This window comes from Manduca sexta, chromosome 23, assembly GCF_014839805.1.
Source record: "Manduca sexta isolate Smith_Timp_Sample1 chromosome 23, JHU_Msex_v1.0, whole genome shotgun sequence".
NCBI classification, from domain to species: Eukaryota; Metazoa; Arthropoda; class Insecta; order Lepidoptera; family Sphingidae; genus Manduca; species Manduca sexta.
This window is the reverse complement of record NC_051137.1, coordinates 6,833,261-6,851,651: the sequence shown is the minus strand read 5'-3', so window position 1 is coordinate 6,851,651 and position 18,391 is coordinate 6,833,261. Positions and strand designations below refer to the sequence as shown.

Sequence of the window (18,391 nt, the reverse complement as noted above, 5' to 3'; positions counted from 1 at the left end):
AGATTTATTATAAGTATAGATTATGTGTCTGATTACCTTCTTTGTATGTTTTAACAAACCAAAGTTTATGTTGTATTCAAAAAATATCACAACTGTATTTTGTAAGTAAATTTTGATTAGCTACTTTTTTAAGCCGTGTTGTTTTAGTTTTTGGTCTCTTTAAACCCATAGTCTATAATTAATTTATTAAATAAATTTAATGGCTGCATATTATGATTGAATTTTGAATCGTAAAAATAAAACAATTCAGTTTATTCAATTCGTTCAGTTTATTCGATTCATATTATAATCATAAATCATAGTTAATAGATTTCATTATTTGGATTATTATTTTGTTTAATTTCAAAAACTTAAATGATAACATTTTATTCCTATCTCTGTATTTACAAATATGTAATATTGACCTAAAATAATTAGCTTCTTGGATATACTGATTTTTTTTAAATTTCCTCTTAATGATCTATTTTTATCTTAAATATGAATAGTTTTTTAGTTAATAACGAAATACCTTTTTTTCATCCAAATTTTGACTAGTTAACTTTTTGAAGTAGTTAATTGGACTATTCATCGGTATGCAACGATTATTATTTATTGAATTTGAGGCGAGTTTAAAGATTTTATGTGTAGGCGGTAATTTGCTTGTATTAGAGTAATATTGAAAGGCCAACATTTTTATTGCTGCAGATGTTATTTGAAAAATATAAATATTTCACATAAAAATGGTTTGTTAAAAAGCGCATTTTTTATGAATGTTTGTATTGACGCCGCTCTTACGTGGACGCATTTATCGTTAAACTGAGTCTATTGTTATGCTATTGAATTTAGAGGCATTTAAAGAATATAAGTGTAGGCGTTGATTTGAATTATTATTTCAGTAATATTTGCAAGGCTAACATTTTATTGCTGCACATGTCCACTTTGTAAACTTTAGTTACTTTCTTTAGCCAATTATTTAGTTTTCGCTCAGTTAAAACTCAAAGCTTATAATCAATTTACAGTTATTGAATTTATTATTGGATTAAATAGCTGCATATTATGATTGAATTTTTAAATTGTAAAATTTACTTAAACAATTCAGTTTATTTAATTTGTTCAATCATTCACATAATCATAAATCATTGTTATTCATTTCATTATTAAAAATTGATATTTTTTCTCCAAATTCTTTATGCTTTTTTGAACATTTTATTTACTTTTTAAAGGACATGTCCGCTTTTTGTATGGGCGCTGGTTTTTTGTTTCGAATAAAAGACCCTTCATTTATAAGAAAAATAAGAAAGAAATGTCATGGCTGAGTAATTCATACAAATAATTTCACGATTCGTCAAAAGATATAACTACCTGTTTTTTTTTACATAAGTAAGTATTATTATTATCATTTGCGGATATAAAGGAAAAATTTAAAAAATAACTAAACAAGATTTTTCATTACTTAACTTTTTTTGGGATGCCTTCTAAATGTAATAACGTTTATATTTGTAAAGAGATAAATTTCAGTGTAATATTTAAATTAAATATTTTTTTTAAAATCTCACAATCAAATCTTTCGAATTAAATGATTTATTTCAATAGGCTTGTTTTGTGAACCAGTCGATGAGGCTCACGCACACATCGCTACGCTATATATTATCGATAGTTAAAATCGAATATAGCAGATAATATATTTGCAACAGCAATAAATAATGAGATACACATGTAAAATGAAATTTCGTAGAAAGTCCATGTAAATAAAACACATTTTTTGTTACTTCAGTGATATGATTTATTTGTATTCATTACAAGTTTGACACGTTGAGCAGGCAGGTTGAGTTGAGGGTGCGCACTCGCACACCGATCCAGTGATCGGTCAGCGATGGAGCTCTCATCCGCATCCTAGTGTATCCATCGAGAGACGGTGGTTCTCTGTAATACAATCAAATTATGTATTAATTACTAAAATCTATAATAATATTTTAACGTAATGACTACAGTGCCAACACAATAAAATTTATATGGGAGCAGAACGCCTGTGCGGTCGACACAAAATACGTGGGTTAAGGTTATAGCTTAAGGTCCATTTTTCATACATTTTGTTTCACCTTTAATCTGGGTAACGACGTGAATTTAAATTCTTTACTTGTCAATACTTGTTTAGTTACCCAGATTAAAGGTGAAACAATATGTATGAAAATGGACCTTAAGCTATAACCTTAAGTACGAAATAATCCATATTAAATAAAAAAAAAATCTGATCTATTTTCCATAATTGCACAAATTTTATTGAGATAAAAATCCCAAATTGCATTTTATCGGATTGTAATTCTACTTTAATTTAAGTACTACATATTATGTTGTTATAAAAGAAACAATAATAACAGAAACCTCTGGGTAGAACTTAAACGTCTATAAACGGATCTTACAAATGCGCCGACATAGTTGATTACTCTTATAAGAAATCATAATACCACCACTACTTAAAATCTTTAAACTCATCTAAATTCAATAAACAATGGACGCTGCTTTCCGATAAAGGCGTCGACGTGGAACCGGGGTTAATAAAAACATAAAAAATTTCGTGCTCTAACAAAGACCCTTTTTATGTGAAATATTTACACTTTTTAAACTGCACATGTGCAGCAATAAAAGTGTTGGCCTTGCAATATTACTGTAATAAAAACAAATTACCGCCTATACATAAATTATTTAAACTCGTCTATATTTTTGGCATCAAATAATAATTATTAATAATGAGGATAGAATTTCGGGTGTTGTGATTTTTTTAAATTGGAAATTTTCTCCTTATCTCTTAAATATTTATATTTTTTAAGTTATCAAAGAACCTCTTTATCCTCTTAATAACAATTGTATTTTTTAAGTGCCAATGAACACTAAAGATTATTTTTCAAGACGATTCCCAAATCGAATGAGCTATCACTCATATGTTTTGGGATACACAAATTGACACCTTTTTGAGCTTATTGACTGGACTAAAGGGCTTACCGGCCTGTCATAATATCTTACCATCATTAAACTAGTGATTACTATTAAAACTCGACGGTAAAAGTTGCGCTACATGCTACTGCTATTTTAATATCAAAAACTCTGAATTCTTAACTGAAGTCAAGAAAAGATAGGTAACACCTATAACTATAGTGAGCATACCCGCCGAAGTAGTTTATTTTTGCATTGAGTACTTTTTAGTTTTTCAATTATAATTCTTTTCAATATTTTTACATTACATTATACGTAAAGCAACTTAAATAACATACTACAAAGATTACTATAAGTTTGATTAATAGCACTATGTTAATTTTTTGGCAAAAAAATACACACCAATGACAGTAATCATATTTGACCCTACGATAGATAGGATAACTTAAGGATTAATATAAAATATAATAAGTAGTAGTAGCTTAAAAAGGAGGCGGTTTATATTGGCTTTAAATATAATTAATTATGATGACCAATAATTTAAAAAAAGCCATAAACCGCGATTTTCTTAAAACGAAAATATTAAATATTAGTTCTCTGCGCTGACGATCTTTTTCCCACGCATATTAAACTAGTTAAAATTAATATTAAAATATTTATCGAGTATAGTATGACTGATTTACTTACCGTAAGATTTAATGACAGGTCGGCGACTAAGTAATCAAGCTTCCAGTAAACGAACATAAGTCTACGTAGTGGCAAGATATCGATGGCCGTAAACAAAAAAATAATTGTGAGCAAAATGTTACTCAATAGTTGCGTGCGCGTCGTCAATCAGTAAAATACAACTAAAGTAAACAATATGCGTAAGAGTTATCTGCTGTTCCTTTTGCACATCTCCAAAACTGTCGTAATTGGTGAAATATGAGACAGGGGCGTGTCTAAATATCTCGGGACATTAGACCGGTCAAGCAAAATGTATTTGGAAGTGTACTAGCAGGAACTTGGCCGATTGTACAAGAAGACTATAGATAAAAAAACAACTACCAACTTGTTTTCAATAATTATTTATTTTAGTTTATTACACAATTGAATTAAATTATTATACTTCATAAAACAATCAGAAAGTACATACAGAAAGCAATAATTATATTATACAAATAAGTTAATTATGGAAACAAATCTATTAAACTATAGGGCGGCAAGGGCAGTCCGCCCCTAGCGAAAATATGAAATCATTAAAATATTGGACATTTTGTCGCATCTGTTGGGTGTGTGTGACAATTATTTATGTTTAGTTAAAAGGTATTTTTTTTTGCTCTCAGTAGGCACAACACATTTTAGGTCCACACCTAGGGGGGCAAGAATCGATTCTACACCACTGATTACATTAACAATTTATTTACTTCTTCGGGTGTCCTTTTTACTATTGCTTGGGGGTCAGAATATCCATTAGCAGGGTTATGGACATCATGGTACAGTTGTGCATAAATAGCTAATATAACATCAAAAGCACGCTTTCGAACATGTGACTTGTGGGAATGACTTAAAAGAAGATTCAACTGTGGCAAAACATAAACTTCAGGGGAAACCAGAAACATGTCAAATTTTTTCAAAAATGTTTTCAGTGTTGAAGTGTCCATTCCTGGTATGGCAGATAATGGGCCACTTGTCTTCTCCTGTAAAATTGTATAAATGGGACCTAAATTCAAATTAGCCACAAGGTAACTAGCTTGTTCTGATGTTAGTGTATCAATCTGGGCCTCTGATTGTGCCTGTAATCTCTCATTGTATTCATCCATAACAGTATATAAAGAAAGTGTGCACTGTATGTGGTAAATACAATTCAACATGTACACTGACATATCTGTAGAACTCAAGTGACAAGCTGTCTCATTAATTGCTTGTAAAAGTGGATCTAAAATATGTGTTATTATTAACTTCTTATCAGCTGTGTTAATATTATTTGATATATTCATAATAGCCAACAAATCTCTCAAGAAACTGACTAGATCTGTCACAACAACAGATGGGTTTAAATCCACTGGTGGTGCCTTTACTCCATGACTTAGTTCTTTCTGTATCTTGCTTTCTAATGTTACAAGAAATACTTCTTCGCTTTTCTTAAGTAGTTCCTCTAATGTGTTAACCAAATGACCTTTATTAATCGTACTTTGAATTATATCCCTATAATATATAATTAAATTTGTTATGGACCACAAAATCAGTGGGTCCTTATCTGGTTTCAGTATAAGTTCAATTCGCACTTTGAGTAATGGACATATGGCTTCTATTATACTAGTTAATGCTTCAATAATCTGATCATTTTTATTGTCCATGTTACAATATTTGAACAATAAACAGAGATTCTCTTTTTCAATGGGAATAGCTTGATAAACCCAAGTTAGAATATCTCCAATGTAGCGCTTAGCATCATTTGCATAGAATTCTATTGGTTTTGAGCCACTTGTGGTACCTTTTGTCAAGGCATCAATGAACAGCTGTACTATAGTTGCTTTTCGTGCCGAACAGTATTCATCAATTATGTTAGAAAAAAGGACTTGTCTGTTCTGGAATTTGGCCAAAGCTGTTGGCACTAAAGCATTATGAGGTGAATCTGTACTGAGACAAGCCCCAATAGTCCAGTGATATAATTTTTCTATTGCAACCTCTTGCTGTAGCCCCACTGTTTCCATGATATCAAAAGCCGATGTCTCATACCAACATTTTACAAGAATTTTGCAATTATCATATAATTTTTCGACCTGTGATAGTGTTGTGAAAAAATCTAAAGTCAATGGTGTTTTAATAGACACATTACTAAGGTATTCAATTTTTTCTGGGCTAAGTTGAAAATTACTCACATATGCATTAACCCAAACATGTTTCTTTTCTGTCTTTTTTCTTTCGTCTTTTAGTTTTGTAGTCTGAGTTATAATATGATGGGTTTTAGTTTTAGTTACACGAAGCCTGTTTGACATGTCGTCGACTGCAGTTCCCAAACAGTGCAAAGAATCCAATAATGTCTGTAATTTGTCCTTTACCTTATTATATTCACATAACACAGTTTTATTTACAAGCATATCTCGTTTTTCGATTTCATTTACTAAAACGCGTCTGGTGTAGGCTGAATTTGACGAGCATAATCCAGATACTGTGTGTAGTACGTCGCTGTTGTCCGTTATTATGTGATTGTCGAATATTTTATTAATTCTCTGTCTGATAGGATTATTTAATGAATCCATTTTCAGCTTGCAAAATGCTAAACAAGATACGACACCAATATTTAAGTACCTCTCACCAATTATTGACAATTGATGTGATAACAGCATAATATGACAGTTCCGAACAGAGACAAATAAACTAAAAGACTGAAAATTAAAATCAGTATTTCCACGATTTGGATGTTACCCGAGATTTAACATGTAAATATGGGTCCAGAACAATTAACACGGTAAATAGATTAGAATAGATAACGCATACCCACACATGTACGCCTTTTATCTCCGAAGGGTTTCGCTATGTATATTCCGTCCCGTGATTTAAAAGAGGCGAATCTCTCGCTACATTGGGAACTAATTACTTAATCCAAGCTTATGTTGAATAGAAAAAATTTGTATCACTTTGTGATCTGTCGCCGGGATCGAAAAAGGGATAAATCCTTCAGTGGAAATACTGCCTGACTGACTAATTATTATCTTTGGACAAATCTTTGATCTCACTATGATTTTCAGCGAAACGCTTTATATACGCGCCATTATATTATTCGGATTTAAAAAATGACAGTCTTCGAGAGTCCAGCGTATTTTTTATTATTTTCAGACACAGAGTACAGACTACCGAACGATACTACTGGCATCTGAATTTACTATAGAATTTACACTTCTGGCAGCATTGTTAAAAATTGTCTATGATCGCATCATATGATCAATGCAACTCCGATTGATTTGCTTCTATTTTATCTCTTTGGGTTTGACTGCGCCTCTGGTCTCAAAATTTAGAGAAAACGTAATTCTCAAGTTTTCTCTGAAAAGATTAGAAGCGGGCAGAATGAAGGGCTGCATATTTAACATCGATGCTGGGTATCTCGAGGGTCTGTGCCGTGGTTTCAAATGTGGAATCCTGAAACAATCTGATTACTTGAACTTGGTGCAATGTGAAACACTGGAAGGTAAGTCCAAAGTTATCTATACTTTTCACTTCGCATTACTATATTACACTTGATAGCATCGATACTGCATTTTGTAATTGTTAAAATAGATGACTCAATCTTGGTAATTAATGGGCGTCCTCGTATTATTGTAGTGTCCTGTTTGTATCCCTTTTATGAAGTGTTAGTATCGCAGTACGATTGGTTTGGTTAATCTCTAGACGTCCACAGAAATAAAATTACGATTTCAAATAAAGAATTGTAAAACAATATTATATTTTCTTTATTTGCAGATCTTAAACTGCATCTACAAGGCACAGACTATGGCACCTTTTTGGCTAATGAGCCGAGCCCACTTTCGGTTTCCACAATTGACGATAAGCTTCGTGAGAAGCTCGTCATCGAATTTCAACATTTAAGGAATCATTCTGTGGAGCCTTTGTCCACATTCTTGGACTTTATCACCTACAGCTATATGATTGACAATATCATATTGTTGATTACTGGTACTCTCCATCAGAGACCAATTTCTGAGCTCATTCCAAAATGCCACCCACTGGGCTCATTTGAACAGATGGAAGCTATTCATGTCGCTGCTACGCCGGCAGAGCTTTACAATGCGGTACTGGTGGACACACCTCTGGCACCTTTCTTTGTTGACTGCATTAGTGAGCAGGACTTAGATGAAATGAATATTGAGATCATTCGTAACACCTTGTACAAGGCATACCTGGAAGCATTCTATGATTTCTGCAAGCAGATTGGTGGTACTACAGCTGATGTGATGTGTGAAATCTTAGCAGTAAGTTTTTTTAGTTAATGATGAGTTATAAAGAGTTCTTCAGTGTTGAATCTAATTTAAATAAATTGTTTACAGTTTGAAGCTGATCGTCGTGCTATCATCATTACTATCAATTCATTTGGAACAGAACTGTCTAAGGATGACCGTGCAAAGTTGTACCCTCGCTGTGGAAAGTTGAACCCTGATGGTTTGGCTGCTTTGGCTCGTGCTGATGACTATGAACAAGTTAAGGCTGTTGCAGAGTATTATGCTGAGTATTCTGCACTGTTTGAGGGAGCTGGAAACAATGTTGGTGACAAAACATTGGAAGATAAGTTCTTTGAACATGAGGTGAGCTATGATAGAGTTGTTAGTTGCTTCCATCAATATGTATTAAATAATACATGGCCAATTAACAAAATTTTGGTTTATCAATTTTATACTGTACATCAGATGCCTCATTAATCCAATAGTTCTTGTTGAAAATTGCTATTTGTGCATGACTATATAATAATATGGTATATGTATGTAAATTCTTACCATTTACATACATAATACTTATCTAATTGCCATAATATCATGTGTTAAATACTAAATACATATATTTTTTATTCATTTTGTGCATAACTATTTACTTGCCATATGATAATTTATTTACCATTTGATTTTAATATTTTATATTACAGGTGAACCTGAATGTCCATGCTTTTCTGCAGCAGTTCCATTTTGGAGTGTTCTATTCATACCTTAAGTTGAAAGAGCAGGAATGCCGAAACATTGTATGGATTAGTGAATGTGTTGCCCAGAAGCATCGCGCCAAAATTGACAACTACATTCCAATCTTCTAAATTTCATCTTGCAAATGAATTCTCTTGCTTTGTATATAATCCCAAATGAATGCAAGTTATGAATAACAATTTCTAAACACTATGACTTTAAATTGTATGAAAATATTTACTGCAACTGTACAGTATTATGACACATGTTAAAGTAAAGATATAATGCAAGATTCTCCACAACTATTATTCGCGATTGTGCATCTTGATTGTTTGAATCTTTCAATTTTATTAACAACATTACAGGACCCGAAATCCTACCTTATTTATAAATGCTTCATAAAAATGAGAATATAAAGAAAATTAAACAGCTTCAAAAGCAATTATGATGTGAACAGAGTTAAAACTTTTATGCAACAATTTTATAAAGATCCAGAAATTGTATTTCTTAATAACATTCCTATAGCATCTGTTGCATAATTGTATTTTGGTAGAAATGTTGATGTATATAGCATAGTAAATTATTATGAGACTATTAAAACTATGGTTTCTCTTGTTCTGTCATCTCTGTATGTAGGTACATTGAATTTCTTATTATCTTGGTATGAATTATTGTTATACTAGAGATAAAGAACTGAAGTGGTCTATGATACAATAAATATTGAGATTAAAGTAAAACATTTGAAGTCAGTATGTGGCATGTGCATTATTAACCTGCTATATGGAGCAGAGCACCCATTTTTAATATTGATCCCTCTGTAAACTTATGATCAATATAGTTGGAAACACTACTGATAGCTAAAAGTTTACCCAGATAAAATAAAGTACAAAAACATAATTACAATAAATGTTTGTTGCAGGAACAACTGATAAAACTTTATCCGCAAAGTTAGATAGATTTAGAAGTTTAATATATTATGTATTGCACAGAAACTATTAAATAGACTACTTTAGTTCCAGGATAATATGTATATTAATCTGTTTAAAAATATATGAAATTATTATAATCAAGGGTTTTCTTCAAAAATATTTCATTCCTCATTATTATATATCATTTAAGAGTACAAAGGAGATGAACGTATTTGTACTTGGCTTTTTTTTTGGCACAACCTACAGGTTTTATCTAACATAAAGTTATATAATTTTAATTGAGTGCTAAAAAAAATAAGGAAATAAAATTTTTAACTGTGTTGCAAAAAGGATTTGGCTAAGTTTCTAAGACCAACCCCTTGCTTTACATCAATTATAATTATACCTGTGGAATACCATGAAAGGTAAATTGATTTTGAAAAACTTATAAAAAGTGTTGGCTAACATGGAAATCAAACCTAGGATCTGTTGATTCACACCTCGTAGTATTGTATGCAGCAGCTTATTACCTTGGAGGCCATAGAAAAATTAAAATTAATATAAAAATAAGTTAAATAGCCAATGTATACTACTACTAACCATGGTTTAAAATATTATAGATTGAATTACAGGTTGAAAAAATCCAGTAGTATAGTTATTTAGAGGATTGTGAATTGTGAAGGTAAAGTATGAAGCTCAGAATACAGAATAATATTAGCATAACAAAAATTTTAATAATATTTTAATATGCCTGTGCGAAAAGTATTATGGTGAAAATATTGTTTTAAAACAGCATTAGAATCATTCGAAAAATGCACTTCCACTAAGACATGTTTATGTCACTGAAATTATCCAGAAAAAAACTAGAAATTCATCAATTATATAATGATTTATAATGTATTTTGACATATCTTTTGTTATTTCTTTATATGTTTTTTTTGTTCCTGTATTATATCAGTTATGGGACCTTCATAAACCAGATTTGTTTTTATTTTTTTTTCTAATAACAGACTGGAATGTTCAACCCAAAATTTATCTCTTAACATATCATCATGTACATCAATAATCACACTTTGATGTTCTTGATCATTAGAAATGCTTTTCCTAATTAATAGAGTTCCTCGCTTGAATATTTCAGGTTCATTGTTATAATTCATATTAAACTCTTGAAATAATATTTCATTTTTGTCTGCTGATACTGTGCCACATAATCGTTTCTCAGCCTGAAACCAAGGTTATTTATTTATAAATGTTTCTATTTCAATTAAATGATTTTATAAACATCAAATGATGACTACACCTAATTAACAAACCTGTTGAGGGGTTAGGTTTCCTTTTAATACAAGAGTCCAAAAAGTTGTGTTGTATAAATTATTTATATGAACATCTGCCTGTCTCCACTTCATATAATCTATTAAATTTTCCTCTGAAGGATATGTGACAATGCGCCCATCAAATGCTGGAGGATATTTTAATGGTTCTCGTTCGAAAAATTTAGGCCAGTAGTACACATATGAAGAGGAGAATTTACTGTTGATGGTAGTAAGAAGTTTTGCTGCTCGTCTCTTATACAATGTAGTATGTTTCCTAAATATAAAAGAATATTCGTCGCTCTGACCAAATGCCATTAATACATCATTAAATTCGCGTAATACACTAAAAGCTGCGAAGTTCATTAACCTCAATGCTCGAATATCATTCGGTTTTGCAAAGTTGTGATCATCTGAAAACTTGTGGAAGCACTTTCCATCCAATCGAACAACCATCCACGTGTTTGGTAGAATAGTATCATCCAATTCAAATTTCTTCACATATTCAAATGTACTTTTAGCCATTATATCCGTTTTTTGATATATTTTATGCGATCGCTGCAATAACTTTGCTACTAGGCTTGAATTTGTGAATGGCAACATGTTTTTTATTTTGACGTTTTATGTGACATACAGTGACTTTTTTTAGAGTACAGGCTACACTCTTACGACCATGCTGCCTAGTCTTACGTAATTTGACATAGAGTAACATGCTAATTGCTAGTATGTACCTGCTGTAAAGTAATATTGTAGTAATATTGAAAAACAAACTTTATGCTTAAAATATAAAGTAGATATTCTTTAACTTGAGAGTATATCACTTAATCTTTGGACGAGCATAAAACTTCAACAACTTAAAACTAGTTAATTTGCCTCTACCTAAATTTCTTGACGAGGCTGTATGGGTTAAAACCTTTTGCCTTCCCAATAAAAAGGAAAATAAAAAATGTCTCTGCCTAAAACAAAATAAAATCTGTATTTTGCTTCTACACACTTCTACAGTTTTCCATCTATTACATTAAAATTCTCTTTATTGCTAGTGTTTTTTTTACAAAAGAAAGAAAATAAACTTCTGAAGATGAATATCTTACTCTTTAGAAATCACATTATAGGGACTCGAAGTAAGTAATATCCAATAAACAGAGCTTATAAAATATTGTAGCAACTTTTATTAATTAGACTGTTAATTTTCTTTTTGCACCTTGCAGATTTGCCAGTTGTTTTTAATTCTTTTATATACGCCCAAAAGTCTAGCACAGATGCAAGTGAGAAAGTTGACAAGGATCACAAACAAATAAAATCTGAATCTGCTAGGCTGGCGGAATTCAGGAAAAAATTAAGAGAAACTACACCAATTGATGACCTCGGCGAACAACCATTAATGCATCCAGCTCAAAAGGAAGATCCATTGCCAGCATTTCCAAATAATACTAACCCAGAGACTGGTGAGGTTGGAGGCCCCAGAGGCCCAGAGCCCACTAGATATGGTGACTGGGAAAGAAAAGGTAGAGTGTCTGACTTTTGAGTTTAAAACAGCTGACTTACTACCATACCTAAATATGTACCAAGTACGACTAGTGGCGGCCTTAACCAATGTGAGGATCTAGGCAGTATCCAAAAATAGCCTGGATATTAACAATTTTGTAGGTTAGACGCTTAAGATATCAACAAATAGGTTGGTGACCTAAAAAAAAGGTTTTTAATTGGACATTGCTTGAAAGTCCTCTAGGTACAATCTTCCAGGTAGATGCCCAGTTTTGCCTGCCACCCCAGGCTACCACTAAGTATGATATTGTAATATTACAACTCAAGGATTGAGAGCACAAAAGAAATAAAGTTACAACCAGAAAATGGCACATTGTGAACAAACTACTCTCTCTCTACTTGAGGATTTTCTTTTTAGTTGTTTAATATTGTATTTAAATCTTTTAGGTAATTTATTTGTAAATACTAGCAATACACATTATTATATTATATGTGGATAATAAATAAATGAAAATAGAGTTTAATGTTTTTTATTGGGTGCCTGAAGATTTGCCAACAGTTTTTGGCATCTTTTTATTTGTTGAATCCTCTAATTCTTTAGATTTGTAGTAGTGCGGCGCAACTTCCAGAAGCCACTTGCTTTCAATTTCTGTGACTTGTCTCATGAATTCTTTAGATGTAAAAACGAGTTCATGGTATATAACCCAGCGAGGTAATTCTTCAAATAGTGCACTGTTAGGATGAATCATAACTGTCTGTAATTATAAAATAAACAAGTGAGCTATTGTGTTGAATGTAGCAAGAGGTAAATGTTAATTTTACATTTCATTGCATATCTAACAAGGTGGTTCAAGAAATTTTTAGGGCCTCCTATATTACTTAGAGGGATTAGGCCTTAGTCCACCATGCTGGCCTTGTGTGGATTGGTAGACTTCACACACCCGCAAAATTCCTATACAGAATTTTTCAGGTATGTGGGTATACTCACAATGTTTTCCTTAACCATTAAAGCAAGCAATAATTCAAAGAATACACATAATTTAAGAAAAGAGAGGTGTGCGCCCTTGGGATTTGGACTTGCCGACATTCATCTCAAGTCTTTTCCACACCCAACTATGTTATCGTCGCTCTCTAATATGAAATCTTGTATTAAAAAATATGTACAATGATTCTCACCTGATTATGTTTTACAGTTTTATAATGACCACCTTTCGAAAATTTTGCAATGTGGTAGAAGTAACCAGCAGTGATGGCTTTACGAATGTTCGTATCATCAGCCACACTTGACATCATTTCTATTTCTACTCTTTCCATTAGACCTACTAATTGCTCTCGTACATCTCGGGCCCTCTTCATTGATCTGTATTGCACAAAATTTTCATAACACCATTGTACTGAATAATCTGATGCTACCCACTGATTATAAACATTCATTAATGTTAAATGGTCTCCTTTATGATGAAAGAAATTTTTCCTTGCTGTGTCTGCATGAATTATTTTATCTTTAGGTCTATAGAAAACTGAACTGTTAACAGACAACATTGCTGCAATTGTCACTATTTCTTCTGAACATTTATACCTGAAATAAACCATTCATTAATACAAACACTTAATTTGAAAAATATTTACTGAGCTTTAAGGTGGTAGCTCAAGGTCCATTTTCATACATTTTGTTTCGGCTTTAATCTGGGTAACTAAACAAGTATTGGCAAGTAAAGAATTTAAATTCACGTCTAGTTAGTGATTAGTTCTCGCAGTTGAAGAAAAACGTAAAAATAATTAATAATCATGGATATTTCGGCCTTTAAAATTTAATATGACGAAATTTTAAAGGCAGAAATATCCATGATTAATTATTTTATTTCAAACAGAACTAACTACTAGACTAAAAAATAAACCCAGATTAAAAAACTGTATGAAAATGGCACCAAAAAAAATGTATGCATAGCCTGATGTAAGCTGCTTCATTGTTGTTACTATAGTTAATAAGAAACAAGCGAAAAATATCCGATAGTCTCGTCGAGAATAGACTAGTTTGCCAAGATGGATGTCTGTGGGTTCAAAAGCTAAAAGACACAGTTTTAACTTTACCAAGATATCTGTGTATTATTTAGCAATTAAGGTGAGGTTTGCAATGAAGAATCCAATTTACATGTGTATTGTATTATTTAAATATAAGATACCTAGCCTCCAAGCTAGTGATACATAATTGCTGTCGGTTTCAACTCAATCCCAAATAATCTTATTTCTTGGTGACTGCAGTTGGAGATTTCTATTTAACTCACAAATATACTCACTTTTCACTAGCCAGCAACATTTTAGCAAGCATTGGATCTGTTGGAAATTCTGCCATTCTTCTGCCAGCTTTAGTTAATTCTCCATGATGATTGAGGGCTCCAAGGGCATATAACTGTTCTAATGCCAATACAAGTGTTTCATGTGGAGGGGGATCCAAGAAATCGAAGTGAATCAGGTCATTAATTCCCAAAGCTTTTAACGTAAGAACAGCATTTCCTAAATTGATTCTTTGAATTTCTGGAATAGTATTATCTTCTAACTCATATTTATATGCCCAAGCTGTGTACAATCGGAAACATTTTCCTGGGGCGACCCGCCCCGCTCTTCCTGCCCTTTGATTAGCAGACGCTTTTGATATTGGGACAACCATCAAACTCTCCATACCTGTTTTTGAATTAAAGTTATTTTGCTTCGCAAACCCTGGATCAATAACATAAATGATATTGTCAATTGTAAGTGATGTTTCTGCAATGTTTGTGGCTAGTACAACTTTTCGTGCACCTTCAGGTGTTGGTTCAAATATTTTGGCTTGCATATCACTAGGTAAATTGGCATATACAGGTAATATTAAAAGCTCTTTTAATTTTTTTCCTATTCTCTTTGTCCTCTCTTGTAACATTTCTACACAAGTTTCAATTTCTTCTTGCCCTGTGAGAAAGACTAAAATATCACCTAGTGGCTGGGTGGCATGGATTTGCAAAACAGAAACAACACTCGCATCAACATAGTCAGCTTCTGGAGCTTTTGTATAATAGATATCCACAGGAAATCTTCTGCCTGGTATTCTAAAAATAGGTGCATCATCAAAGAAATTTGAGAATTTTTCAGCATCTAATGTTGCACTAGAAATTAGTAGTTTTAAATCTGGCCTAAATCTAGTTATGTCTTTGACAAGACCAAATAAAATATCAGTATGGAGAGTTCTTTCATGAGCTTCATCAATAATCATTACACTGTATGATGCTAAATCTGGTTCTGATAGAAATTCTCTATGAAGTGTGCCATCAGTCATGTATTTTATTACTGTTCTGTCTGAAGTGCAATCTTCAAATCTTATACTGTATCCAACTTCATTACCTAATTTCACATTCATTTCTTGGGCGACTCTGGCTGCTACAGACATTGCAGCTACTCTTCTTGGCTGTGTGCAACCAATCTTTTTACTATCTTTGGTAAAACCTGCTTCAAGTAGATATTGTGGTATTTGTGTAGTTTTTCCTGAACCTGTTTCACCCTCCACTATCAATATTTGATACTTTTTTATTGCCTCTATCAAAGACTCTTTAAAGCTATATATGGGGAGTGACTTTTTCGTTTCTTCTATTGTCATTCGCATTTTCTGATATTCGGTTTTTTCCTCTTTTTCTGTCTTATCATCATCACCCTCCATTTTAAGAGCTTGTATAAAATCAATTTGTTCATCAAGTAATAGTTCATACTCATCTTTGGCTTTTGCATCTTTTGCACCAAACTTAAAGAATGCTGATTTGATTTGTTCTTGTTCCCATTTTTGTTGTTCTGAATGTGGCAACTTTTCATTTTCATCAACTTCAATGTATTCACCTAAAACATTAAGGAAATTCATTGCTACACTTACAACAGATAAATCTGTTCTTACTACGATAAATAAAACATTTTTATAAAAGTACATAGTAAAAACAAAATAATGTACCTTTTTCGCCTTTCCCCAAGTCTTGTGGCATATGATACCTTTGAACATTTTCTAATTCTCTCGCTTTCTCATGTTCTTTTGCTAATTTTAATAGAACTTTTTTATGTTCCCTCTCTTGTCTTTCTCTTTTTGTTAAGCTGAAATACAAAAATTCATACAAATCAAAACACAGAATTATACATACACAATAATATATCCTAATTTAATTATATGAAAATATAATCAGTAGTGTATACCACTCAGTGGTCATAAACATAGTAATATTACAAATCATACATTAAATAAATCTTAAGTTAAACTTAATATTACATTAGCAGAGGAACATTGATCTAGACCTAACTAGGTTTAATCATTAGGCTAAACCTAGTTTAGGCACCAGGGGACCAAAATTTTGTTATATGTAATTATTCTGGGAAATAAATATATGAATTTTTAATGTATGCTTAGATCCAAATGAATGTATATATTGATATTGACAGGACGCCTTTACTTTATCACTTTCATGGACAGTCTACACTGTGAGCGTGAATGCTGTAGTCTTAAGAATTTTGGGATAAAAATTAAATACAAAAAATCTGTAAACTACTTTAATTTTGATAGCCTAATAAATTAAATGAAAAGTGTGGTATAGACACACAGACACATACTTGGCATTGATGTGTCATGAGAAATGATAAAGGTAATATTTATATTTATTCTGTCTTAAAATAAATCTATTTAATGTAATTTTTTTTTTATGAAAACAAGTAAGGAAAATTTGTGTCTTATCTTTTTTTCTTTTTATCAAATTATAAATAGTGTGATTTCATTAAGACAAACAAAAACACAGATGAGACAAAAAATTTGAACTTAAAAACTATTTCATTATGTATGCTTATTTTGAGAAAACCTTACATATAACACATAAAGAAGACAGCTAATGTTCATTGACATAGTATATGTAAATATTGTGATTGGATCAATTTTGAATCTACAGAATTTAAATGGCATTTCTACCTCTTTCTTGTCATTAAACATTAATTATCTGTAATATAGTATATTACATGGCTCTTGTAAAACATGTAGTAAAATGTTAGTGGCTTATGATAAGTATTATAAGGGTTTGTATAGAATCGGTAATCACAAAAATAGTTCACACTAAGCTCTCAGAAGCAACAAGTTTTCTTAGCTAAATACAAAACATTCTATTAAAACTTCCTATAAATATATGTGCTTACAAAAACACTCTTCATTTACAGCGTGGCAACATAAACTAAGCATGACTTAACAATCAACATATATATAAATAGTTTTTAGTTAAAAAATACAGATACCAGGATCTTATGAATGAATATTTATCGCGGAGATATCGAGCGAAATACACGACAATCTTAAATTAGGACAATTAAAAATACTTACATGCTTTCGTCAAATAAATATTCATCATCAGCTATATCGGCTTCTAATTCTACAACTTTATCGTCCTTTCTTTTTTCCAAATATTTACGTCGCGATTGCACTCGAAGTTTTGGTAAGATTTTATCTCTATCCTCGGCTTCTAATTTGAGCCGCTTTGCAGCTTCTTCGTATGATCTTTTACTAGTCGCCTCTGTTACTTTCTTTACCTTTTCTTCATCTCGTTTTTTCAATCGTTTGGCAAATTCATCCCTTTCTTTTAGATCATTTTTCCGACTTTCTTCAGCGCTATCGGAACTTGATGAAGAATAACGTCGTTTGCTTGATTTGTCCATACTTACTCCCTACCTGATCAAAATTTAAACATTAACGTAGATTGTATTACTAAATATAAATAAATATTATAATTGTAATTGTATGTACTTCATATATCATGTGAAAATACAAGTTAAAACACAAATAAAGAAGCTAAGCTATATGAATCCAGAATTGACATTTGACATATGACATTTGTTTTTTTTTATTAATTCCACAGGCAATCGGCTGAGGTCTAAGACAGTACTGCCAAGTCATAAGTAAATTTGTTTCATTGTAAATTACGTCCAAATGATGTCTTCAGTACACAATCTTCACTCATCACTCTAGACTTCTAAAAGATAAAGGTAAAGTTCAGGAACAAGTCATAAGTTGCATTTACCCAAGTTGTAATCTTTTTTTACTGTGATTTCAGCTTAAATCATAATGCAACTAATAGGCTGTACTTTT

At 31.7% G+C, this 18,391-nt stretch overlaps 5 protein-coding genes across 6 annotated transcripts; 2 read left to right on the top strand and 3 right to left on the bottom strand.

Moving 5' to 3' along the window:
• Positions 1–3,961: 3,961 nt before the first annotated feature.
• Positions 3,962–6,702, bottom strand: LOC115449394 (conserved oligomeric Golgi complex subunit 6). Its single transcript, XM_030177200.2, has one exon. The coding sequence runs from the start codon at positions 6,240–6,242 to the stop codon at positions 4,296–4,298; it is 1,947 nt and encodes a 648-aa protein (XP_030033060.1). The 5' UTR covers positions 6,243–6,702; the 3' UTR covers positions 3,962–4,295.
• Positions 6,703–6,802: 100 nt separating this feature from the next.
• LOC115449396 (V-type proton ATPase subunit d-like) lies at positions 6,803–9,624 on the top strand. The gene is made up of 4 exons (XM_030177201.2): positions 6,803–7,081; positions 7,354–7,862; positions 7,938–8,192; positions 8,528–9,624. The coding sequence occupies exons 1-4, from the start codon at positions 6,841–6,843 to the stop codon at positions 8,687–8,689; spliced, it is 1,167 nt and encodes a 388-aa protein (XP_030033061.2). The 5' UTR covers positions 6,803–6,840; the 3' UTR covers positions 8,690–9,624.
• Positions 9,625–10,178: 554 nt separating this feature from the next.
• Positions 10,179–11,418, bottom strand: LOC115449397 (probable tRNA(His) guanylyltransferase). Its single transcript, XM_030177202.2, has 2 exons — positions 10,780–11,418; positions 10,179–10,689 (listed from the first exon to the last, which is right to left on the bottom strand). Exons 1-2 carry the CDS (start codon positions 11,377–11,379, stop codon positions 10,384–10,386), a joined length of 906 nt encoding a protein of 301 aa, XP_030033062.2. The 5' UTR covers positions 11,380–11,418; the 3' UTR covers positions 10,179–10,383.
• Positions 11,419–11,692: 274 nt separating this feature from the next.
• On the top strand, positions 11,693–12,779 carry LOC115449393 (succinate dehydrogenase assembly factor 4, mitochondrial). Its single transcript, XM_030177199.2, has 2 exons — positions 11,693–11,897; positions 11,985–12,779. Exons 1-2 carry the CDS (start codon positions 11,855–11,857, stop codon positions 12,299–12,301), a joined length of 360 nt encoding a protein of 119 aa, XP_030033059.1. The 5' UTR covers positions 11,693–11,854; the 3' UTR covers positions 12,302–12,779.
• On the bottom strand, positions 12,776–18,161 carry LOC115449392 (probable pre-mRNA-splicing factor ATP-dependent RNA helicase mog-4). Of its 2 annotated transcripts, XM_037441870.1 has the most exons (6): positions 18,050–18,161; positions 17,630–17,974; positions 16,232–16,368; positions 14,559–16,122; positions 13,438–13,840; positions 12,786–13,016 (listed from the first exon to the last, which is right to left on the bottom strand). In XM_037441870.1, exons 2-6 carry the CDS (start codon positions 17,959–17,961, stop codon positions 12,792–12,794), a joined length of 2,661 nt encoding a protein of 886 aa, XP_037297767.1. In that variant the 5' UTR covers positions 17,962–17,974; positions 18,050–18,161; the 3' UTR covers positions 12,786–12,791. The 2 variants fall into 2 exon arrangements, with proteins under 2 accessions (XP_030033058.1, XP_037297767.1); XM_030177198.2 differs by having other exon boundaries at positions 12,776–13,016; positions 17,630–18,133.
• Between the last annotated feature and the right edge of the window lie 230 nt (positions 18,162–18,391).